At 45.5% G+C, this 22,601-nt stretch overlaps 1 protein-coding gene across 3 annotated transcripts in view; it reads left to right on the top strand.

Moving 5' to 3' along the window:
• KALRN (kalirin RhoGEF kinase) overlaps positions 1 to 22,601 on the top strand; it is a 789,193-nt gene that overhangs the window by 741,045 nt on the left and 25,547 nt on the right. Inside the window, exons 16-18 of one of the 3 annotated variants that reach the window (XM_023728787.1) lie at positions 477 to 730; positions 4,294 to 4,417; positions 5,800 to 5,859. In XM_023728787.1, coding sequence (XP_023584555.1) covers positions 477 to 730; positions 4,294 to 4,417; positions 5,800 to 5,859 — 438 coding nt within the window. Of the gene's footprint in view, positions 1 to 473; positions 1,560 to 4,293; positions 4,418 to 5,799; positions 5,860 to 22,601 lie in introns of those variants that run through there. The other 2 variants (XM_004373615.1, XM_023728788.1) reach the window with 2 other exon arrangements.

Here is a 22,601-nt window from a genome sequence, read left to right as displayed (position 1 = left end):
TACAGGTTCAAGTCTACCCAGATGCACCTCAGAAGAAAGGCCTGGTGATCTACTTCCAAAAAATCAGCCACTGAAAGCCCTATGGAGCACAATTCTACTCTGACATACATGGGGTCACCATGAGTCAGAATTAACTCGACAGCAACTGGTTTTTATCTACCCTGCTAATGGGAGGTTAAGGAGCCCTGGTGGCAGTGGTTAAGTACTCAGCTGCTAACTGAAGGGTTGGCAGTTCGAACCCACCAGTGGCTCTGCAGGAGAAAGATGTGGCAGTCTGCTTCTGTAAAGATGTACAGCCTTGGAAACCCTATGGGGCAGTTCTACTCTGTCGTATAGTGTCTTTATGAGTCGGAATCAACTGGATGGCAGTGGGTTCATGGGAGGTTTGCCTTTTAACCAGGCAATCGGATGCAGAGAAAGCCCATGTAAACCAGCCTTGTTGGTTTTGGGTCCCTCTCGCCCTCGTCTCCTAGCAGAACGATCTGGGAGGCTGCAATGGGACCTCGTCCGTGGCGGTGATTAAAGATTACTACGCGCTGAAGGAGAATGAGATTTGTGTGAGCCAAGGTGAGGTGGTCCAGGTCCTTGCCGTCAACCAGCAGAACATGTGCCTGGTCTACCAGCCTGCCAGCGACCACTCCCCTGCAGCCGAGGGCTGGGTCCCAGGCAACATCCTGGCACCCCTTACCAAAGCCACGGCAGCAGCAGAAAATAGCGACGGGAGCATCAAGTAAGTGCTTCGTTGGCTTCCCTGGGACAAGAGTATGTGGAGTAAAAAATTCAAAACAAAAAGAGAACACAAAATGCAAACACACAGTAGGGAGTTACTGCTGCTTATTCCCGACAGTGCCACTGGGACAAATGCTTGAGTGCTGGAACCCAGTGCAGCGTGGGGCATCCAGGCGGGATTGTCCTGGTTGTTTTGGTGGTGGTGGCGGCGGTGGTGGTTTTCCTTTCCCTTTTGTTTACGATTTTCTGTTCATTTTTGTCTCTCTTTTTCCCCCCCCACTCATTAAGAAAAGAACCCTACTGAAACCCTAGCTGACAAAAGACATGCCTTCCGTTGCTCCATTTGACCCACTACAGGACTCACTGGACTGGATTTCTATTTATGTTGTTTTAAGTTACTGATATATATTTTTTTTTTTACTGACACCAAAAAATTACCTTAGCACAAATGCCAGACCTGCACAGGTCAGAGGCCCGCTGCTTCTCCCCAGAGAGAGGGAAATTTTTGGTTGTCAGTGGCAAGTTCTCTGTACAGATTGTAATTTTTTTTTTTTTTTTTAATTTTCCTCCCTCCCCTGTCACTTTAATATATGTTCATGGTCATTTGTAAGATATTTCTTTTCCTATTTTGATTGCGAAGACCCTTCTGAACACATTCCTGTATAAAGTATTTTGCACTATTTAAAGACACCCATATGGACGAAGTCAGGCTGTGCAATATAATGGAGAGCCACAATGTTCATCATTGTACCTGTAATGTAACTAATAATTTTAAATGTACTATTTTAAATATGTAAAATAAATTTTCACCATGAGCATGTTTTAATGAAGTTAAAGACTAGTTGACCCTTTTTCCCCCCAATTTCACTCTCCTTGGACTTGTAAATGTGCAAACAATTCTTTTTTTTTTTTTTTTTCCGTCTTTTCTGTGTTTTAGGGGTTGGTTGAATGCATTGGCAGTTTCTTCATATACAAAAAACACCTTTATCACCAAAGCCCCAATCCTAGCCTTCCCTTCTAAAAGGCCATATTGCTTTTCTCTAACCTCTGAGAGAAGGAATGATGTAGATTGGATGGTGTCCGGCTGGTTCCCAGCAACTGGGCAACCTTGAGGTACCGATGTAAATTAATGACTAGACTAGAAGGCAGTGTTTGGCACTGCTTTCCAGGCTGTGTGGTCACACGTGGGAGGGGGTGTAAGGAGCTCCCGTGAGATCGGAGCAATGGCACCAATGGAACTGCACTTCCTGACCCTTTCTCTAGGTCAGGGGGCAGAGACAACCTGCCTTCACCCTGGCCTCTCTAGGTACCAACAGGCCCAACTGGAAATCGGTAGTGGCCCCTAAGGCACAATAGGCCCGATTCATTTTATTTTAAAGACACTTGTTTTGTGTGTCTTTTAAGGTGCCCCAAAACTTGGGAATAAAGGCCTTCAAAGTGCTGATGTTCTTATTAATCAATGGCCTTAAAGAGTCAAGTCCTACTGATTCTGAACAAGTTATCCAGGCACTCAGCACTTCTTCCTCCTCATCTTTGGGTCTTTTGTCACTTAGTCACACCTTCCAGAGGGGAAGGATGGAGGGGTGTCAGGCTGGGTGAAAGAAAACAGATTCAGATGCAAATTGGTCATTTTGCTTCCTTGTCAGTTGCTCTTGCACAAGGGTGAGTGGGGATGGAGGGGAGCAAATGACTAAAATTCGTTGTCAGTACAGCATTTACCAGTGAAGAACACTCAGCACACACTCCCCAGGGCCTGCTGTGACCAAAGGAGTCAGAGCTGGTTGTGATGCCTACAGGATAAATGTCCCTGAAACCCTGTTTCCCTGTCAGTCCCAGGGCTGTAGCCAAGAGATGGAAGCTCCCCAAACCATGATGACGAGTTCTTCTGGGAAGAAGAATGTGAAATTGAGCCTGTCCTGCCACTTGTGCTACTCCGGTTCTTCCTTCTGAACACTATTTTTAAACATTTCTAGTTTCTCACCAAGCATACCAAATAATCCAGACGGTTTTAATCAACATAGGAACACGCACACATGCGCACACACGCACATGCTATCTGCCTTGGGAGTCTTTTCAGCAGGGACCTCCCTGACTTCAGATGTTCTCAGAAGAACCCAGGGACTTAGATTTTTGGGAAAGACATGAGATGAAGGTCTGAAGTTAACAGAGCTATATCTTGTGAGGTTAACTTCCATGACTGGTTCTCACTCAGATATGACAGTTGGAGTGAGGAGCTGGGTTGCAGGGAGTCCTAGAGAACCTGCTGATTGAGAAGGCAAAAGAGAAGGTCTGGCCAAGAGAGTCTTGCCTTTCGAAGGAACCTACTTTGCCAAAAAATTCAAGAACATGACTGCAATTGCTTTTTCCTACTCAGAAGGTTAATTGTTGAGTAAGTGTATTAGTGATAAGTATTCTGGGAACACCTTCCTCAGACATCCTAATCCTGAAGTTGGAGTTTTGTGGAGGAGATGCTATACATTTTGGAGTATTCTCCTTCCTCCTAAATCTCATATACCTGTCTCCCTTAATGAAGGCTCCTTTGTGGAGCCCTGTCTGCATAGCCCTGAATTTGACAAAGTGACACTGAAGAGAAGTCAAGTTTTGCTTATTCTAGACAATAGTTAGAACTTCTTCCAAACTGTATGACCACACTGGAAATGGATGATGCCTGCCCACAGTCACTGATTCTGTTTGTGGCTTGGTTTTTGGTTTCTTTGTCTTTCGGTCCTAACATATATGGAACTCAAGAGCTCTGTTCTGAGCTTCTCTTTCACAGGTCTCTGAAAAAGTAGCTCCCAACCCCCTCATGGGAAGAAAGAAGTTAGGATGGTATGACAAGGTGTTCCCGTTCTCACCTCCCTGGGAGCACACATTGGGCCTTCTCCCAGTGAGAAAACTCTAGGACTTCTCAGTGGCTGACAGAGCCATATATTCACAACCTGAGTGATGTGGAGAACATAGATCAAGAAACCCTTCACCCTGAAATATCCAGATAAATGAGTGGCGTTTAGCTGTTTACTAAGTCAAATACCCTAGAAAATTCAGTTTGTTCTACAGTGTTTGGAAGTAGCAACAGTCCAAATATGAATAATGAGTTGAGAACCCCTAATTTATCTTTTGGGGTCTTTATATCTGTTCCTGGGAAGGTATACCACCAGTAGCTTATGCTTTGTCTCCTATTCAGTGCTCTTGCCTCTCCACCTCCCACTCCAACCCCCATCCCCGCCATGATCTTCAAGAGGGGCATTCCTCAGTCCTATAAGGCCTCATCAGTATGGCCTAAAAACTTCCCTTGGTGAAGTTTAGTAACCCAGAGTACTCATATTGTCTTCAAATATAGCCACTCAACCTTGCACATGTAGCAGGAGGGGTCAAAGTTCATCCTCGCTCACTTCACGGTCAGCTGCCAGCCACCACAGGAGCTGGCATGCAGGTTTGAGGCCTCTGAAGCTTGGGCTTGACTGGAGCACCTCACCTACTGACTCACCCAAGGGTGGTGAGCCCTCCCAGCGCCTCAGTCTGCCTGACCTGCCATTTTGATTGGTGCATTTTTTGGTACAACAGGAAGTCATGTTCATGGCATACCCTACGCATGAGAAAGCGGGCGGAAGTGGAGAACACGGGTAAAAATGAAGCCACAGGGCCTCGTAAACCCAAGGATATTCTGGGCAACAAAGTCTCTGTTAAAGTGAGTAAGGTATTCCGGAGCTGTGTCCCCACCTCTCATCTACTCTCACCCTGCAGCATTCTCACAAGGCGATTTGGGTGGAGGGCACTTATTTTAAAAAAAAAAAAACCAGTGCTGTGACCAGAGGGGAAGTAGTTTCGCAGGATTTTGCATGCAAGATCATTTTTTTATTATTTTATTTTTTATTTCTCCTGGCAACTTCAACTCAAGTAAGTACATCTCTTTTTTTCTTTTATACCTTTTTCTTTATACTGTGCAAATGTTTTATAGCAAAATTATCTGCAACATCATTCCCTTAGAAAATGCAAGATGCTTGAGTCATACTAAATTTCCCAAAGCTACCCCTTCAGTATCATCCTAGGTTTGAGAATACATGCAGGTTAAAGGGATTAGGGATGCCTTCCAAACCCCCAATCCATGAGGGCTGAGGTTTCGAATTTAAGAGCCTCTGCGTCCTTGGTGAGGAGCTAAGGTGGCAGAGTGGTTAAGCGCTTGCTGCTAACCAAAAGATGGGCAGTTCAAACTCACCAGCCGCTCCGCGGGAGACAAATGTGGCAGTCTGCTTTTGTAAAGATTTATAGCCTTGGGAAGAAACCCTATGGGGCAGTTCTACTCTGTCCTGTAGGGTCCCTGTGAGTCAGAATTGACTCAGCAGCAGTGAGTTTGGGTTTGGTGTCCTTGGTAAAATTTCATTTCTTTTCCCCAGAGTTCAGACAAAATCAGCTTTGGGCCATTTTTCTTGCCTCTCCTTATGCATAGGCAAGGAATGGAGGCATATTAATTAAACCCAAGTTATTTCTTTGTAGAAACCCATCTATTACTTTGCACTCACTGATACTAAGTTTTGGCACACCCTCATTTCTCCCCCATCTTAAAATGATATAACCTTTCTTTAAGTTGGGCCCTCTGAAAAGATCTGCCTTTGGACAATGAAAATTAGATTGCTGACTGCTTAATTTTGTTATAACATGTAATTATCTACATGGCACTTTTTCCCTTCCTGAGCAAAATAAGAACAACTGAGACCCATTCTGACGTCCTCCTTGGGGAAAAGAAATCCTATTCCCTCTTTCACCCTCATCTGGGAAGTCCAGCTTCACAGAAGACAACAATTTCAGTTCTGCAGCCCTCGTGCTTCACGTGCTTGCTTCCATTGCTCTCTCCTGTGAGATGAACAGTTGTACGTGATCCCGGCCTTCTCTCCTTGAAAAGAGCATGTTGCTGCCCTTGGTGATTCACACTCCCGCCTTCAAAGCATCTGGTTTTTTCTCAGCCCAATTTCCCATTGCCCATGCTTCTTGAAAGTTCTCTGTCTCTAGCAAAAGCTACTTGTGTTCTAACTGTGTTCTCTTTCTTCCTCCTTCCTCATGCTGCCAATCAAGGAGGCGAACAGTTCCGAGGAGTCAGAGTGTGATGATCTTGACCCTAATACTAGCATGGAGGTAGAAGCAGCTATTGTTGTCCTATTTCCTACGATAATTGTCTTGTTTAATGTGCTCTGTAACAGTGGTCTTCCTAAAGTGATCAGCCGGTCAAGGATAAATTGTGATATTAGGATATCTCTGGGCGTCCCATCCTGACAAACTGAATTCAGCTCTATTTTGGTACAGAATCCACCTAGATACCTTAAAAGCAAATACTTCTGGTTCTCTTGAATGCTTGCTTAATATTTTCATCTTTGGTGGGCTTGGTTTTATGTAGAAAATACCCAACTTCATTATTTGAAACTCAGAAAACATCTTTTCATGGAAAAAAGCATTATAAATACTGGTCGGTTCCCAGCTAAAAGACAAGAATCCGTTTAGTTTTTAGTTTCTCCCTCTTTTATTTGCTCCTTCTCCCTCTTTTTCCTGTTCTTCTTCCTTTTTCCTTTTCTTCTGCCTTTATCCTCTTCATCTTGTTCTTCTCTTGGTACCCGCTCCTCCCTAAATCCTCCAGCGAAATCACAGCTTAAGTATGGTTTTGTGGATGACCTGGCACCTAGCCACTAGCTGGCTGGTAGCAAATATGAAGGGTGCCTGGAGCCACTCCAGAAAACACCTGTGCCCAGCCCCCAGGGCTCACAGCAGTGGCTGTGCCCACCACGTGAAGGGAACCAAAAGCCCAGGGCATGGCCTCCCTCCTGCAGCCTTGGCAGCGGCCCGTCTAGATGTGGTGAGACTGAGGCACCACACAGGGGGCCGTTCTCACACTCCAGATTTACAGACATGGGATGGAATCTGTTGGAGCCCTGGTGGCACATGGTTAAGAGCTATGGCGAGTTATGGCTGCTAACCAAAAGGTTGGCAGTTAAAATCCACCAGCTGCTCCTTGGAAACCCTATGGGGCAGTTCTACTCTGTCCTATAGGGTCGCTATGAGTCAGAATCGAGTCGATGGCAATGAGTTTTTTTGGTTGGGATGGAATCAACACCTCCACCAACAAGAACATCTACTTAACTTCCAGCTCTTTCTAGTCTAGAAGCTATTTTGGGTTATAGAAACATGACTCTCATATGATTTGCCACTGAGTTACAACCATCATGAATTTACAAACCCCAGAGAACTAAAGCAAAGTGGAATTGGCTTTCCCGGCCACTTTGTCTTTTGGAGTAAATTGTAATGTTTTTCTCCAAATCTGTGCCCCCATCTCCAGCAGTAGATAAAAGTTTAGAGATTTCCTCTAAGTACAAAATAGAGAGTATGTTTTAAAATCTTTTGCTTTTTATACCCCTTAAGCTTTTTTGCGTAACTTGATGGGCTTTTATCATTCTTATTCTAATTTAGCCCAATCCCAGGGAAATCCACCGCCATATTATGACAACCACCACATAACCGAGGCCTACCTAAGAATGGGTCAGTCAGCTGTGGAAGAAGAAGCCATTGAGTTGAATGGGGCAAGAATCAAGTGGTTGAAAGTAGGAGTTCTGCCAGGATAAAACAGTCCCCTGTGGATGTGGGTATTGCCACAGAGCTAAATTTGGCAGATTAGGGTCAATACAGTGTTCCACTGTGGGAGGAAACGGATATGGTGGTTATAGCCTGGGTATATCTTAGAGAATGAGGAAGCCAAGGAAATGTCTGGTTCTGCTTTTCTTGTACATTATAAGATAGGGACCCACTCCAACAGAGCCCACGACCTCCCAGCTTATAGATGCTGGACAGCACCTGTATCTCCCGGTCTAAGTGTTTCTGGCACGTAGTGGAGATGTCAGCTACAAGTGGAGGAAAGCCAGGCAGAGGGAGGGGGAAAGCCACGTGTCTGTGTTCCAGAAGGCAATTTGGGACCTTGCCCAGCTCTGGTGGACTGGGAGGACAAAGTGGCTTTCCCTTCCAGCCCTTTCAAGGAAGGAGTGGGCACAGAGGCATGTGGGACCAGCTGAGCAGCACCCACGGGAGAAAGTGAACCATGTAACCAGATTCTTCCCTCCACGTTTAGACAGGAGAAGGCACGCACACACACTCTTACCCCCACTTCGTGAATTAAACACCGGTGTCTAAGGTTGTAATTCATCCAAGACTTGCAGCATGGGCCGAGTGATGAGGTAGGTCACGGGGAGGTGCTATGGGGTGCCTGAGCAAAGGCAGTAGGATGTCAGTGCCACTGAGAGGAAAGCCAGTAGTTGCGCTGATGCATGTCTGAAAGTTTTCAAATACAATTGAGGCACAGAGTTTCCTCTAGACACAACTTTTAATTAACCAGACCCCTGGAGGGGGCGTGTGGGTGGAAGCTGCAAGTATTCTGGTTAAGCCAAGGTTTCCATACTCAACCTGCATGCAGCCCTTATATATTTCATGTGGACCCTTCTAAGCATGTTGTGGAGCCCTGGTGGCATAACGGTTAAGAGCTCGGCTGCTAACCAAAAGGTTGGCTGTTCAAACCCACCAGCCGCTCCTTGGAAACCCTATGGGGCAGTTCTACTCCGTCCTGTAGGGTCACTATGAGTCGGAACTGGCTCAACGGCACCTAACGACAACAAGAAGCATGTTATTATCTTGCAGTTATCTCTGAGCATAGGAACAGATGCTGAGGGACAGCAGGAACCTCTGCACTAGCTAGTTTAGTATTTTCAGACACAAATAATAAAGAAGGTGTAGAAAGTCAACCTGTTCAACGTGAGCTGAGAATTTTCTCAAGGGATAGGTAAGTAGAACCTTACTGCAGTGTATATTGCAGAAAAAGAAAATGACCAGGGTACATACCAAAGACCCGATTTGAAACACAGTGGGCGAGCCACCTCTTGAAGACCTCTGGACATCGTTACCATGCCCAGCCTGGTCCCACCTCACTCTTGTCTTCTGAAGTTGGTTGCTGTAATAGATGGTGTTTCTTTGGGAGCAATTTGCTAACTCACTCCTGCCTTCCAAATCAGTCCCTCAGAAACAAAGCCCATTGCTTTCGAGTCTATTCCGACTCAAAGCAACCCTACAGGACAGAGTAGAACGGCCGCGTAGGGTTTCCAGGGAGCGGCTGGTGGATTTGAACTGCTGACCTTTTGGTTAGCAGCTGAGCTCTTAACCACTGCACCACCAAGGCTCCCCTGTGCCCTTAGAGGGCTGAATTACAGTTTTCTTGACCTGTGCTGTCTAAGACTAGGAGCCCTGGTGGCACAATGGTTAAGCGCTCAGTTGCCAACTGAAAAATCGGCAGTTTGAACCCAGCAGCAGCTCCTCAGGAGATAAGAGCTGGTAATCTACTCCCGTAAAGATTACAGCCTAGGAAACCCTATGGGGGCAGTTCTGCCCTGTCCTGTGTGGTCATATGAGTCAAGATTGACCCGACGGCACCTAACAACAAGCTGTCTAAGAGCCCGTGTGCCTAGAAACCCAGCTGGCATCCGGTACCCTGCGCCCTGTGCAGTGGCTCTGTGCTTGGTCTGGTAATGCTCAATGCTACCCTGTTGACTGACTACCCGTGGCCTGATGCCAGAATGTTGATTCCAATCCTAGCTGTGTAGAGGCTTCTAGCTCCTGCCTCCTGCCTCCATTACCAAAACAGTCTCTACTTTTTCTCAGTGGATGGACTGAAGGGTTCCTTTAAGAGGCAGTTTTCTGGGATCTTAACTTGCACATTGGCTTCTTGGTACCTCCAGCACTGGCATAATGTGTCACCATTGTACTTCGGGGAGATAAATAGGCACATCCTTCAACGCTAATTAAAAGGAAAATAAAGCACCCTGACTCCTAGGAATCTGATTTACAAAGCTTTCCAAGAACACCCAATTATGTAGAGGGAGGTAATTCTGCTCTGGTGTTTACATCCTTCCACTTCCCCTGTAGAGACACCCTTGTGAATATTCTCAGTACACCCCCACCCGACTCCTGGCACCACAGCTCACACCAGCAGCTGCTGCCACATTGGTTCAGGGTCTGTGTGATCCCCTCGTGGCCTGACACCCGCTTCCCTCTGCACATCTTTGACCACACCTCATAGAGAACTGCTGTTCTAAAAATGACGCGTCTGTTCACAGCTCAGCTTATTTCTTGCACTGATTATTTAAACATTGGGAGAGGGGACTGGTGGGGAGCATCATATGTGAGAAGAATTTTTCGACATGGAAGATGAGCCAAATCAGGCTGAAAAATAACAGTAGGGTGCCTTGGGAACAAATTAATAATAATTCCATTTTTTTTCCAGTCAGGCTCAGACTGCTGATGGCCTTTTATCGAAGAGCCCAGAAATGGTGGGCTGGGAGCTGCCTGCCCACCTGCCATTTGCTCAGCCCTGCCCCTGCCCCTGCCCCCAGAGTCTGTGCTGAGGCCCAGGCTCTCAAGCCCTCTTGTAGCCAACGCCCATCTCTAGGGAGTCTGGATCCTTCCTGGGTTGTGCTGGATTTTTTCTTAGGACCCAGGCTAGGCAGGTTCCCACTTCCATACCTGCTCTGAAAAGGTGTCTGAGGATGGTGTTGCTGCACGAGGTTTTGCATGTGCCCCGACTCCCATCATTCATGCTTGTCTGCCCCACACACTGGGGTTGAAAGATCTCAACCAAGCTCCTAGACTTGGACCCTTGCCTTCAAGGATTGAAATTCCCAGCTTTTTATGTCAAGAACTTTTATGTCAGGGCCAATTAATTAAATGCTTTTTAATTTTTAAAAAGGCCCAATAGCACTTTCAGCCGAGAAGGTCAATCCGTCAGACTAAGAGGTTTTCACGATTCCAGAGGCACCGCATCTGTGCCCCAGCCGTGTCACAGGCTGCCAGCCACATCCAGGACACACAATGCGGACAGACCCGGAGTTATAACCCCTCCCATGAGATACGTAGCTCAGGGGGTTACTTTCTGCAGGAAAATTTGGATCTTTTGGGAGAAGCTCCTGAAAGATGAGGGAGAGAAAGCATTTGGAAAGATGAAGCTAATGCTGGAGGAAATTTCCAGTCGGTGAGAATCATGGCCTTTTAGAGCTGTTGGAACCTCAGAACCTTTTAGTACACCGCCCCCACCGCCCTGCACCTTCAGTTTTAAGAGAGGAAACTGAGGCACGGAAAGTTGAACTTTCTATTAAAAAGCCAGCAGCTCCCTCTAAGGCAGCCATTGTGGTTCTCCATTCTACATCATCCTGCTCCTAACGGAGCCCCCCCGACCCCAGCTGGTTTTAATCTAAACTACAGATCCCGGCAGACGCCAGACCTGGAGACCTGCCTTCTAGTGCCAGCTTTTCTGTGTGAATTTGTTACTCAGTTTTCCAGCTCACCGAAAAGGAGTATCATTTCTGCCTATCCGTGCTTTTTCAGGGCTGAATTATGATCTAAATAAAAAATCACACAAAGGCAGTGTCAGATGGAAAAAACACGGGCACCAGCATCAGAAAAGCAGGATTCCGGTGCAGACACTGTCAGCTGGGTGACCTTGGGCGAGTAACTTGGTCTCTCTGAGCCTGTGGTTTCTCTGTGGGAGGTTGCACACTGCAAGAACAGGAGTTTATGTAAGGGATTTGTAACCCTTTGAGCACCATACAGGTCCCTGGGTGGCCCAAATGGTTTGCACTCAACTACGAACCTAAAAAGGAGCCCTGGTGACACAATGGTTAAGCGCTCGGCTGGTAACCGAAAGGCAGGTGGTTCAAAGCCACCCAGTGGCTCCTCAAAGAGAAAAGACCTGGTGATCTGCCCCCATAAAGATTACAGTGTTGGAGACCCTCTGGGGCAGTTCTCCTCTGTCTTATAGGGTCAGTACGACTTGGAATCTACTAGATGGCACACGACGACAGTAACAACACTAACCTGAAGGTCGGTGGTTCAAACTTACCTGGTGGCGTTGTAGAAGAAAGGCCTGGTGATCTGCTCCTGTAAGGATTACAATCAAGAAAACCCTACGGGACAGTTCTGCTTTTTCACACACGGGGTCACCATGAGTCGGAATTGACTTCATGGCAACAGGTTTGGTTTGGGTTTGAGCATCATACAAATCTAAGGTGTGCTAGCGAAGGATTTTGCTCTCTAGCACTTCCTGATTCTTTAAACAATGAGACCTCAAGAGAACAAAAAGAAGATTCTGGGCCTCGCCCCTGATACTTGTTTTTCAGGGGATGTAATGGGAATGGCCTTGGCCGATTTCCTCTGAGACCTGACTGGAGTGTCCACCTCTGCTCTGGGGAGAGTTTGAGTGGCCAAAGCTGACCCTTCTTTTCTTCCCCAGCCCCACAAACCCGTGGTCCGAGCCCCACACGTCTTTGAAGAGCTAGTGTGCTGTCCCACCTCAGCTGCCTTGGCCGGCTTGGCCCGGATCTAAAGCTTCAAAATGACCTGGCCAGACAGATGGAAGGAAATTTTTACACCCCAAATCAGGTGACAGACCTCCTGGCATTGCCAGTGTCTTTCCACTGATGCCTGTTCCTGAATTTTATGAAAAGCATTTTTCTTTTTCACAAAAAGAGCTCTTTGGAGGAAAAGAAGGTGAAGCGTCACATTCCTCTGTGTTTAAAAAATATTTTCTTTGTAATATATCCTATGGGTTTGGCATGGAGACACCCTCTTCCTGCCTAGCTTTGTTCTGATTACCTAATTTATATTCAGCCACCAAGAGAAGGGCACTTAGCTTGCTTTAGCTGGCGTTTCTCTCTACTGGAGAATTACCAGAAGATCTTCCACCGCATATTCACACCCATTATGCCTTTTATGCTTTTTGTGCCTTACAACCATGCTGGGAAGTAAACTGGATAAGGTTTATGCCACTCCTACCCCCACCCCTACCCCCCACCGGGACACAGGTTTAGAGGTGAAGGTCATACAACCCATAAAAAGAGCAAGATTTGATGCTGGTGCTTTGAGAGGCCACACTTGGTATGTGATGTCCAAGAAGTCTGCTCCCTAAGGCTCACGAACTTGCTTAAGAAAGGTCAGCCTCAATCTCTCCCTTGTTGCATGTCCACTTGTAGGAGGAGAATTTCTTCCTCAGCAGGTCTGTTAATCCCTTGACTGTTAGGGTAATTACTTGGCCTTGCCCATTCCCTTTTCCCATGACTCAGAAGCTCAGCCATAGCAACCAAGAAAGGATATCCAACTACATGGTTTCAAAGTGTCTGCATTGGTTTCTCAGATGCACAGCCACTCAGCACACCCTCAGTCATCTGTATCCTTGGCCTCTCACTGTCCCGTGGGGGCCTGGCCCGTTTCCTTTATGGTGCACACAGATGAGATTACGAGGTGCCATTGATCCAGGAGAAGTTGCTCTGAGAACCGGCTATTGGAGGAACCAAGGCCAAGGTGCTTAGTACCCACACCTACCTGCACGCTCTCAGGGCCCACCTACAGGCTCCCTCAGTATGATTCTCTCTGTGATTCAATTTAACAAAATCTGATTAGCACAAGGCATTGTGGTGAGTACTATGGAGAGCCAACAAATTACATAAGATTGGGTCCCATGCTTAAGAGGCTTACGGTCATGTGGATGGAGACAGGCTTGATGAAATGCCTGTTATATACCAAAACCAAACCCATTGCTGTCCAGTCAAGTCCAACTCATAACAACCCTGTAGGACACAGTACAACTGCCCCATAGGGTTTCCAACATTGTAATCTTTACAGGAGCAGACTGCTACATCTTTCTCATGTGGAGCAGCTAGTGGGTTCGAACCACCAACCTTTCAGTTAGCAGCTAAGTGCTTTTAACCACCGTGCTACCAGGGCTCCTTTATGTTATATAGCAGACTTTAAAATGTGTTCTAATAGAGGCCTGGAGAAGGGACTGATTAATTCTGACTAGAACCATTCATTCATTCAATGGGCATTTAAGCACCCACTCAGGCACTGGGCTAACAATAGTAGTAACTACTATTAATCAATCTTTCCTGTGTGCCTGGCACTGTGCTGAGTACTTTCCTCCCAATAGCACAATGAAATATCATTATTCCTATTTACAGATGGGAAAACTGAAGCTCTGAGAGGTTAAGGCTTCTCCAAGCTTGGGTATTTCTAGACAGCCTGTCTCCCAGGAAGCCTATGAGCTTTACACCATGGCAACTTATGAGCTGATAGGATGTTCACAATCTTGTAGAGGGGTCAAGAGTAAGGACAGAGCATAAGCAAAGGCCCTGAGGTATGAAAGTGCCTGGCACATTTTGAGAAGAGTCTGGGTACCTGGGATTTGGTGTATTTGGGGAGAGTTGTAGGAGATAAAGCCTGGCACATAGGTTGGACCAGACCGTGAAGGCCTTGAGAGACTTTCTAGGAAGTCTGGACTTGATCCGGTAGATGGTGAGAAGCATTTAGAAGGTTTTTTAGCAGAGTCAATATGATTCATTCTGTATGTTAGGAAGATAGTTGGCACCTATATGAAGGATGGTGGAGCAGGCAGGCTTGCCTACTAGGACTTGAAAAATGCCTAAGGTGGGGCAGGGAGTAGGGAGAGGAAAAAGAGCTAGTGGAAGGCTGGGGAGGAGCAGTGAGAGAGACAGGGATGAAAGCAGCTGAGTACAGTGTGCGAGGTCCAGGAAGTGATGTCAGGCTGTGGGTATTCTCACTTGGGGACTCCAGAAAAATCTAAAAATCAACCTTCTACTCTCTCCCACGTTCCCAGGGAAAATTTTAACCTCTTGTGGGTACTTAGATCTCTAGGAGATTATTTCAGTCAGTAAAATAAGTTTTGGGTTTCTGCATATGATCAGGGTTAAATCATTAAAGGATGAGACCCCAAAACACTGATCCATGAAGACTTTATCCAAGTCAAGATCCTGGCTTCCAGGTTGGAAATGTGATTTATAAAAAAGAAGTTCTAACACCACCCTCGTGCCACCACCTCCCCTGCCCAATCCCTTCCTAACTGATGTCTAGGCTGCTGAGATTCTCCCATGTGTCCTGATCACTGTGTCACCTCCCCCTGAATGGGACAGGCCAGCCTCCCAAGCATCTATTTGGGTTCTGAAGCAAGGCCAGCCACAAGGCAAAGCCAGCTATCCCAAGGCCCAGACCACCTGTATCATAAAGCCTCCCTGGGAACTTTATTTAGGAAAAATTAGTCCTGGTGACTACCAGCGTTACAAGGTAAGAGAACTCAGGACAGATACTACCTTGTCTCCCCTACTAGCCAGGTTTTTTAATTTTTATTTTTGGTTTGTTGGTTTGTTTTGCTTTGTCCCTCTTTTCTTTCTCCCTCTCCCACTGTCTCCTTCCTCTTCCAGTGCTAGCTGTGTCCTCTCCCTCCCGTAAGTACTTACTGACTACCTACAGTGTGCTGAGCACAGCCGTTGGGCAAAGAGGGTGTTGGGGCCCTTTTCTTCTCTGGTAGAATATGATTGCGCTATAATGCTCTCCTTTTCCCCCTGGGAACTATGAGCTCCTGTTGGGCTGATCCCAAGCCATCGATCTGCCTGCCACTCTGGAAAGGTCCGTAAACTGAATGAATGAGCTCACATAGTGGTAACAAGTACTTACTTACACATGAAGCAGAAGGGAATACTGTGGAATCCCAAGGGAAAGAGGTTTCTCAAGTTGGATCCCTTAGGCTTCTTAAAGCCTTTATGAAAGGCTTCATAAGGGAGGTGCTATTTGAGAAGAGTCTTAAATGGTGGGTGGAATTCCAAGAAATGGGAGAGGGAATAGCAAGTCTATCCCGTTGGGAAAATGGTGAGATGAGCAGGAGTAACAGCAAGTGTCTAGTTTGGTTATGACATAAAGTACTTGTAGGGGAGGGGTGGTTAGGTAATATTGGAAAAGTATTGTAGGCAATGCTGTGCACAGGCCAAGGCAGACTTAATAGGACCGAGGAGGCCATGGAAGGTTTTTGAGCTGGGATGTGAGATGACCAGAGCTACGCCTTCTGAAAATTATTTGGTGTGAAAAACAGATGGGGACAGGGTAAGAAAAGCAGAGAGACCACTTGGAGACTATTGTCATGCGTTAAGAGAGAGAGATTGAAGCCCTAAATTAAAGTAGTGGAACTAAGAATTGAGAGACGCTGAGAATATAGATCTTTCAGGACGCCATGACAACTGACAGTGGGAAAGTTCTAGGAAAGAGAAGGGGGGAGGGAGCATTCTAAAGGTAGAATGTGGTGGTGGTGGTGGTGAGTGCCTCAGAGTGCGGTGTGACAGCAAGACCTGCCATTGGCATGCCCGTCTATAGTGGTACCACTCTACAGAAATACAGGTGTCAGGAGGAAGACCAGCTCTGGGGGAAATGTGGGACATTTAGCCTGGAATATATTGAGTTTGAAATTTCTTTGGATCATCTGGATAGAGCTGGAAATTTGGTACTGGAGTTACAAAGTCAGGACTAGAGACCAACCTTTTGTAGTCATCCACAGGAAAGTGTTGGTTGAAGCCATAGACTTGGATATGATGACAGAATGAGAGAAAGGAGCCAGTTGAGAAGCTCTTCTCTTTGCTTCTCTATCCCATCTTCACCGACTACACTCTCTTCTGTTATAGCCTTTCCTTCCCCTCAGCCTTTCCTCCTCCTTTTCCCACTTCTTCCTTGTATCCCCCATTTACTTTTACTTTTTCCCTTTCTCTAATCCTTCTCTTTCTTCTCATCTTCCTTCTTCTACCTTTTTTTTTTTTTTCCACCTGGATAAATGCTGGTTGATTTGTTACCTCTCTAAAGTTATACAAGAGATGCTTCAGGAGGATTTTTTTTTTTTTTAATGTGGGGTCAATTGGATCAACTTGGGTCTAATAATGAGCAGTTTATATCGACCAGAAGGCTTCGTTAGAATTGTTCTAGGAGCCACATCTGGGTGTGTGAAGCAGTGAAGAGGCAACATGTGGCTTTGCCTTGTGATAATCTACTAGCTAGTTCACACAAGCAAGTTAGTAGATTATCACAATGCAACGCCACATGTTGCTAGTGTAACTAGTTCACAAGCTAGTTAGTAGACACATTGCCTGGAAACACACTGCTCAGCCAGTATTGGCAGCTTTTAAAGGCTCTCACTTGACTTTTCACCTTTACATCCACCTCCCTCACGACCAGAGGTGTATTGCTGAAAGGAAGGTCAAGGGAGGCATGGTGGAGTGGACGGTAAAAAGGAAATTAGATAGCTGGACGCTTCTGATAGAGGAGAACTCTGCATTCCCCACAGCACGTGACACATGGTAGGTGTTTCATAATCTGTTGGTGTTTGCTCCCATGCTTCATCTCCACCATGGGCTGCAATTACTTCTCTCTCAGCATGTGCTACCATATTGCAGTTAATCATTTACATGTCTGACTCCTCAATAATCTGGTCTATGTTTTATGTCATGTCTGCATCCCCAGTATGAGGTTTCATGTCCAGTTACTCAGTGGATAGAAGAGCAAGCCCTGGTTTATACACTTGTTGGTTTCAGCGGTGAGGGCAGGAGAAAGAGAGAGGAGGAGTACGGACGTGAGGAGGGGCCCAGAAGGCATGTGCAGAAAAGGCAGAGCAAGAAGGAGGAGGAGGGAGACTATAAGACAGGAAAGCTTCCTAGTTGCCCCAGCTGTCTCTCAAAGCCTCGTGGTAGATTGCTCTAAAATTGTCTGTGGAAATAACCTGTTGCAACAATAATAAACCTTGAACTTCTTCCACACTTTAAAAACTATTGTACTGTGGATTAAGGAAATAGTTTGAAAAGACAATTCTACTGCCATTTGGGATTATGTCATATTTACAAATTTTTCATTGCAGCTTGTCTTATGTTCATTTAGAAACGAGCAGGAAAAAAAAAACCTATTGCCGTTGAGTCGATTCCGACTCATAGCGACCCTATAGGACAGAGTAGAACTGCTCCATAGGGCTTCCAAGGAGCAGCTGGTGGATTCGAACTGCTGACCTTTTGGTTAGCAGCTGTAGCACGCCGTAGCTCTTAACCACTGTGCCACTAGGGCCCCAGAAATGAGCAGAGGTAGGAATATTTTCTAAAAATTTTAGAAAATAGTGTCTGGTTTGGTCATATTCAAAACAAAAAGGGTTAAACTTCCAAACTAGAAATCAATCTAAATTCTTTAAAATTACTTTTCTTATATCTGTTCCTTTGTTGCCAAATTTCCCCATCTAGAATCACCTGAAGTCCTTTTCCTTCCTGCTCTGAACACAGATTTACATAAAACGATCACCAAGAGAACAGAAAGAAGAGACAGAATTTTGGTTCATTCAAGGAAGCTCTGAGTTGAGTTTAAGACATTTGATTTGAATTTCTTTTGACTATTTCATCATCATTCTTGATATATAGTTTTGAACTGCTTTTTATGACTAGTGATGAGGAACTTGGAAAAACTTGGGTGGGAGTATTTTTCCTGTGGAGTCCATTGACAGCTGGTTTTCTAGACAGATGAGGAATTTGCTCTCGCTATCCGGTCTTAGGAGCCCTGATGGCTCAGTGGTTAAGACCTCAGCTGCTAGCCAAAAGGTCGGCAGTTCAAATCACCAGCTGCTCCTTGGAAACCCTGTGGGGCAGTTCTACTCTGTCCTGTAGGGTCACTATGAGTTGGAATCGACTCAACGGCAATGAATTTGAGTTTTATCAGGTCTCAGATTCAGAATCTTGAACGTAGACTGGCTGGAAAAATAGACTCAAGATTTCCTCAAAGTTCCTTTGTTTTATTCAGTGTTGGTTTATTTTACCTGTAACTCTTTCCTCTTACCTCACTGCTTTCCCATTTTGAAGAAAAGTCAAGAAAACTATTGGATCTCTGTCCAGAAGGAAGAAACTAAGTTGCTGATAGGCCACATTGCAGTGGTTCATGCTTCCCGGCTAGGAGGAAGCACTACCACCTGCCGCCCTCTGCTGTTCAAATAAAACCAGTCTCCTTAGCAGCCATTTTCCAGTCTACACTAGCCTCCTCCTCTCGGATTTTGCCATGCATTCATGTAGATTTTATATAGAGTGTTTTCTGTCCTTCACTGCCACTTCCATTTCAGATTCCAGTTCTCGCCTCTTCTCATCTACCACTTTACATGGACTCCCAACCGGTATCTAAGGAAAGAAAACATCAGGTTTCAAGAAACATGTGCAGCTTATGATTAACCCCTCTGGTCCCAGCACACACCAATACTGATCATTAGACAGGATGGTCAGGAGACCTAAATTCTAGTCTACTAATTAATTGACCTCAGTTAATTTGATTCAGTAATTCAAACATGTGAACGGATTACTACCTTCAAAGAGGTTACAGTCAGGTAGGGCACATAACATACAGATAAGATGCTATGATACATGGAAGCAGGAGGTCAGAGCCATGGAAGTAATAGCCTCTGTAAGACTATGGAGGAGGAAGAAACCACCATTGGCTAAATCTTGGATGGCAACTGACCAATGAGATTCCCAGTCAAGCCACATTCCCAAGTAATGGAGATACGAAAACACTCTTAAGTTCAGGGGAAACATTTTTTCAGCTCTTTTCCCCAAAATTTGGATCCCACCATTTTAAATGTTCATGGAGTTGACAAATATCAATGCGACACTTATATGCCAGGTATTGCCAGGCTCTGGGGATATTTGTGCACAAAACAGCATGGCCCTTGCCCTCTTGGGCCTTTTTGTCCATAGGGAGCCATAGACAAATAAGTAATCATACAACATGGTGAGAAGGGTATCGTGACCTCCCCTAGTTCATACTCTGATTTGCTTCAAACTAGAAAAAGGGAAAATAAAGGGGAATCTTCTGTGAGAATAATCCAGAGTCAAAATTAGAAAGGAAAAAAAAAAAAGTATGGATCTTATCCAGGCTGCTGGTCCTTATTAAAGGAGTTTAAAAATGAAGACTAGGTGAAGATGGGATGGAGGGCGAGGGGCGAGCAAAAATAAGCAGGTAAGCCCTTGGCATCAATGACAAAGTTATACAGCGCTTTCCCCAAGACCCTTATGCTGCACCAAATGTTATGGTGGAATGAGCACTCAGCTAAAATTCGAGAGCTCTCAGATCCAGTTCTGTACCACTCTGTGGTCTTACACCTCCCTATCTCACCTAGGGAATGGGAATAAATGACACCTTCTCTGCACTTCCTACCAGGTTTTTGGAGGAGCAAATAAAAGAGTTTGTGAATAGTTTGTACCAAGTGTATAATGCAACACAGATCAGTGATATTATTACCATTATCAGCATTACCTTGTGCTGAGTTGGGCTGTCCCTCACCTGGGCCAGCCAGGAGGCAGAGGAATGAAGACTGGTGACTTCCACGAGCCCCTTCCAGATAGAGAATCTACAATTAAGCCTTATTGGCAACCTTTCTCTCTGACTCCCCCTTACAGTCTATACCCAAACTGAGAATACTTGCTTTTCAAACAGTGCATGTGTAGAATAATATATACAGTTGGGGTTATGCAATGAGAAATAGGATAAGCCAAAAAAATTCTCTAAGTTTGGGTGTTGTTTTATAAAAGTACTCCCACGGGGCAGGTTTATGAAACCCCTCGTGATTTTGTATAGCACAGGAACCTGCCAGTTGCTTCTTCCACAGTAAGCCTCCCCTGAGACTCCTGGCTGGATGGACTCCGTATTTTGCTCCCTTGTGGGTCCCATCGTGATGGGAAATGTAGGCCATTGAACACAATTGGCGACATTCTCAAATTGTGTTTTCACCCTAGAATCACTCTGGTTGAGTTGGGGCGGGGTAGGGGGAGAGTGTAATGCTTCATGTTTGTTGAAGGCCAGCCATTAATATCAGCCAGGCACTGTCCCAGACACTTGGTAAATGTCATTTAATTCTGTCTTCCCCATGAAACTGTTGGCCCACTGAGAGGAGTGAGCATGTCAGCCTCACTCCCTGCCTGGTGGCCACCATCTAACCAAGGGTCAGCTCAATACATCTTCATCAAATAAATTGAGTCTTTACAACAAACAGCTCTGCTGGGTGGGTATTACTGTCCCCATTTTACAGATAAAACAGAGACCTAAATTGCTTAAGTTGTCCAAGGCAAGAGAGTCTGGGTACTAAGTGCTCATCTGCCCCCAGAGTTTGCAGCCCCTTCTGCACAGCCTGCCACTAAGACCTGCCTCCCTCAGAGGCCACAGATGACCCTGTTTTTAAACCATTTTCCAAAAAGTTTACATTCCATTTGTATTTTAAAACATGCTCTAGTCAATTACTATTAGCCAAATACCCAGGAGTAATTATTTTATAGCCATTTTGCTTCTATCTCCAGTTTGTATTTATGAACTAGTCCTAAATTCTTGGGAGAACCGAAATGAGGTCAGAGGTATTCATTCATCCAAAAAACATGTAGTAAATGCCCATGATGCTGTAGACCCCGGGCTGGGGCCGGATGTACACAGAGAAATAACAGACGGTTCCTGTCCTTGGAGAGCTCACAGCCTAATAGGTCTGACTGCACCTTTCTTTCCTTAAAAAAAAAAAAAAAAATATATATATATATATATAAAACAAAAGTGAATCATGTTGACTGCAGAATATTTGGAAAGCCCAGGTAAGAAAAGGAAGAAAAAAAATTACTGAAAATTCAGATAAAGTTTTATAGGACCTGAGGGCAGAGCCTCTCTCTTAATCCTATGTGTATCCACAAAGCCTTGGAACAGAAGACAAGCTCAGTATGTTTTTTGAATGGGAGTAAAAGCCACCCTTAATGCCACCAGCTGGAGGTAACCCCTGTTAACATTTTGAAAATAGTCTTGGTCTCCTAAGCATTTAGCTGACTGACTCGGACATCATTCTCCCTGCCTTACCTAAGCCAAGTGGTGATGCGGTGCTGCTTACCGTGTTTACTAGTAGTTTCTTTAATTGTTCACCATGTGACAACCCTGCCATTTGCCTCTTCCATAGTGCCTCCCTCTACCAGGGCCCAGCATCCCCTCACATGGCGGGGGTGGGGGGGTGGTCTCTGAAGTCTGGGAGAGCATGGGAGAGCAGTGACTTTTACCAGGTGCCCCTTGCATCCCCCTGCTGCACCCCAAGCCTCTGGGGCAGGAAGTTGATTTAACAGATGTCTTAGTTATCTAGTGCTGCCATAACAGAAATACCACAAGTGGGTGGCTTCAACAAATAGAGATTTATTCTCTCATAGTCTAGGAGGCTAGAAGTCCAAATTCAGGGTGCCAGCTCCAGAGGAAGGCTTTCTGTTTTTGTTGGTTCTAGGGGAAGGTCCTTGTCATCAATCTTCCCCTGGTCTAGGAGCTTCTCAGCATAGGGACCTGGGTCCAAAGGATGTGCTCCACTCCCAGCTCTGCTTTCTTAATGGTAGGAGGTCCCTCTCCTCTCTGCTTGATTTGCTCTTTTATATCTAAAAAGAGATTTACTCAAGATACAACCTAATCCTGTAGATTGAATCACGCCTCATTAACATAACTGCCTCTAATCCTGCCTCATCAACATCACAGAGGTTAGGATTTACAACACATAGAATAATTGCATCAGATCACAAAATGGTGGACAACCACAAAATACTGGGAATCATGGCCCAGCCAAGTGGACACATATTTTGGGGGGACACAATCCATAACAACAGAGATCAGTTCCCTTGGATAGAGGGAAACTTTCAGCAGTGTTTCTTAAACCAGGCTGCATGTTGATTCACATGAGGGAGCTTTTAAAAACACTGATAGCCAGGCCCCACTTCACACCAATTAAGACCTAATCACTAGGCATGAGGCCCAGACGTTGGTCTTTTTGTGTTTTTAAGCTGTCTAGGTCAAAGACTGAGGACCACTACTTTTTTTAAAGGCAGGTTAGACAGGCGTATGAGTGGCCTTTTGAGGCTAGCAGAGGGCACTACAGTGGTCAGAGTCTTTGGACACATCCCCAGAACTTGGCATTGCAAAGGCCAGCCCACTTTGTGAAAAACCTGAGTAGT

The sequence above is a fragment of the Trichechus manatus genome, unplaced genomic scaffold, assembly GCF_000243295.1.
Source record: "Trichechus manatus latirostris isolate Lorelei unplaced genomic scaffold, TriManLat1.0 scaffold00026, whole genome shotgun sequence".
Classification (NCBI taxonomy): domain Eukaryota; kingdom Metazoa; phylum Chordata; class Mammalia; order Sirenia; family Trichechidae; genus Trichechus; species Trichechus manatus.
The sequence above is the reverse complement of the archived record's forward strand: the minus strand, read 5'-3'. Positions and strand labels throughout refer to the sequence as shown.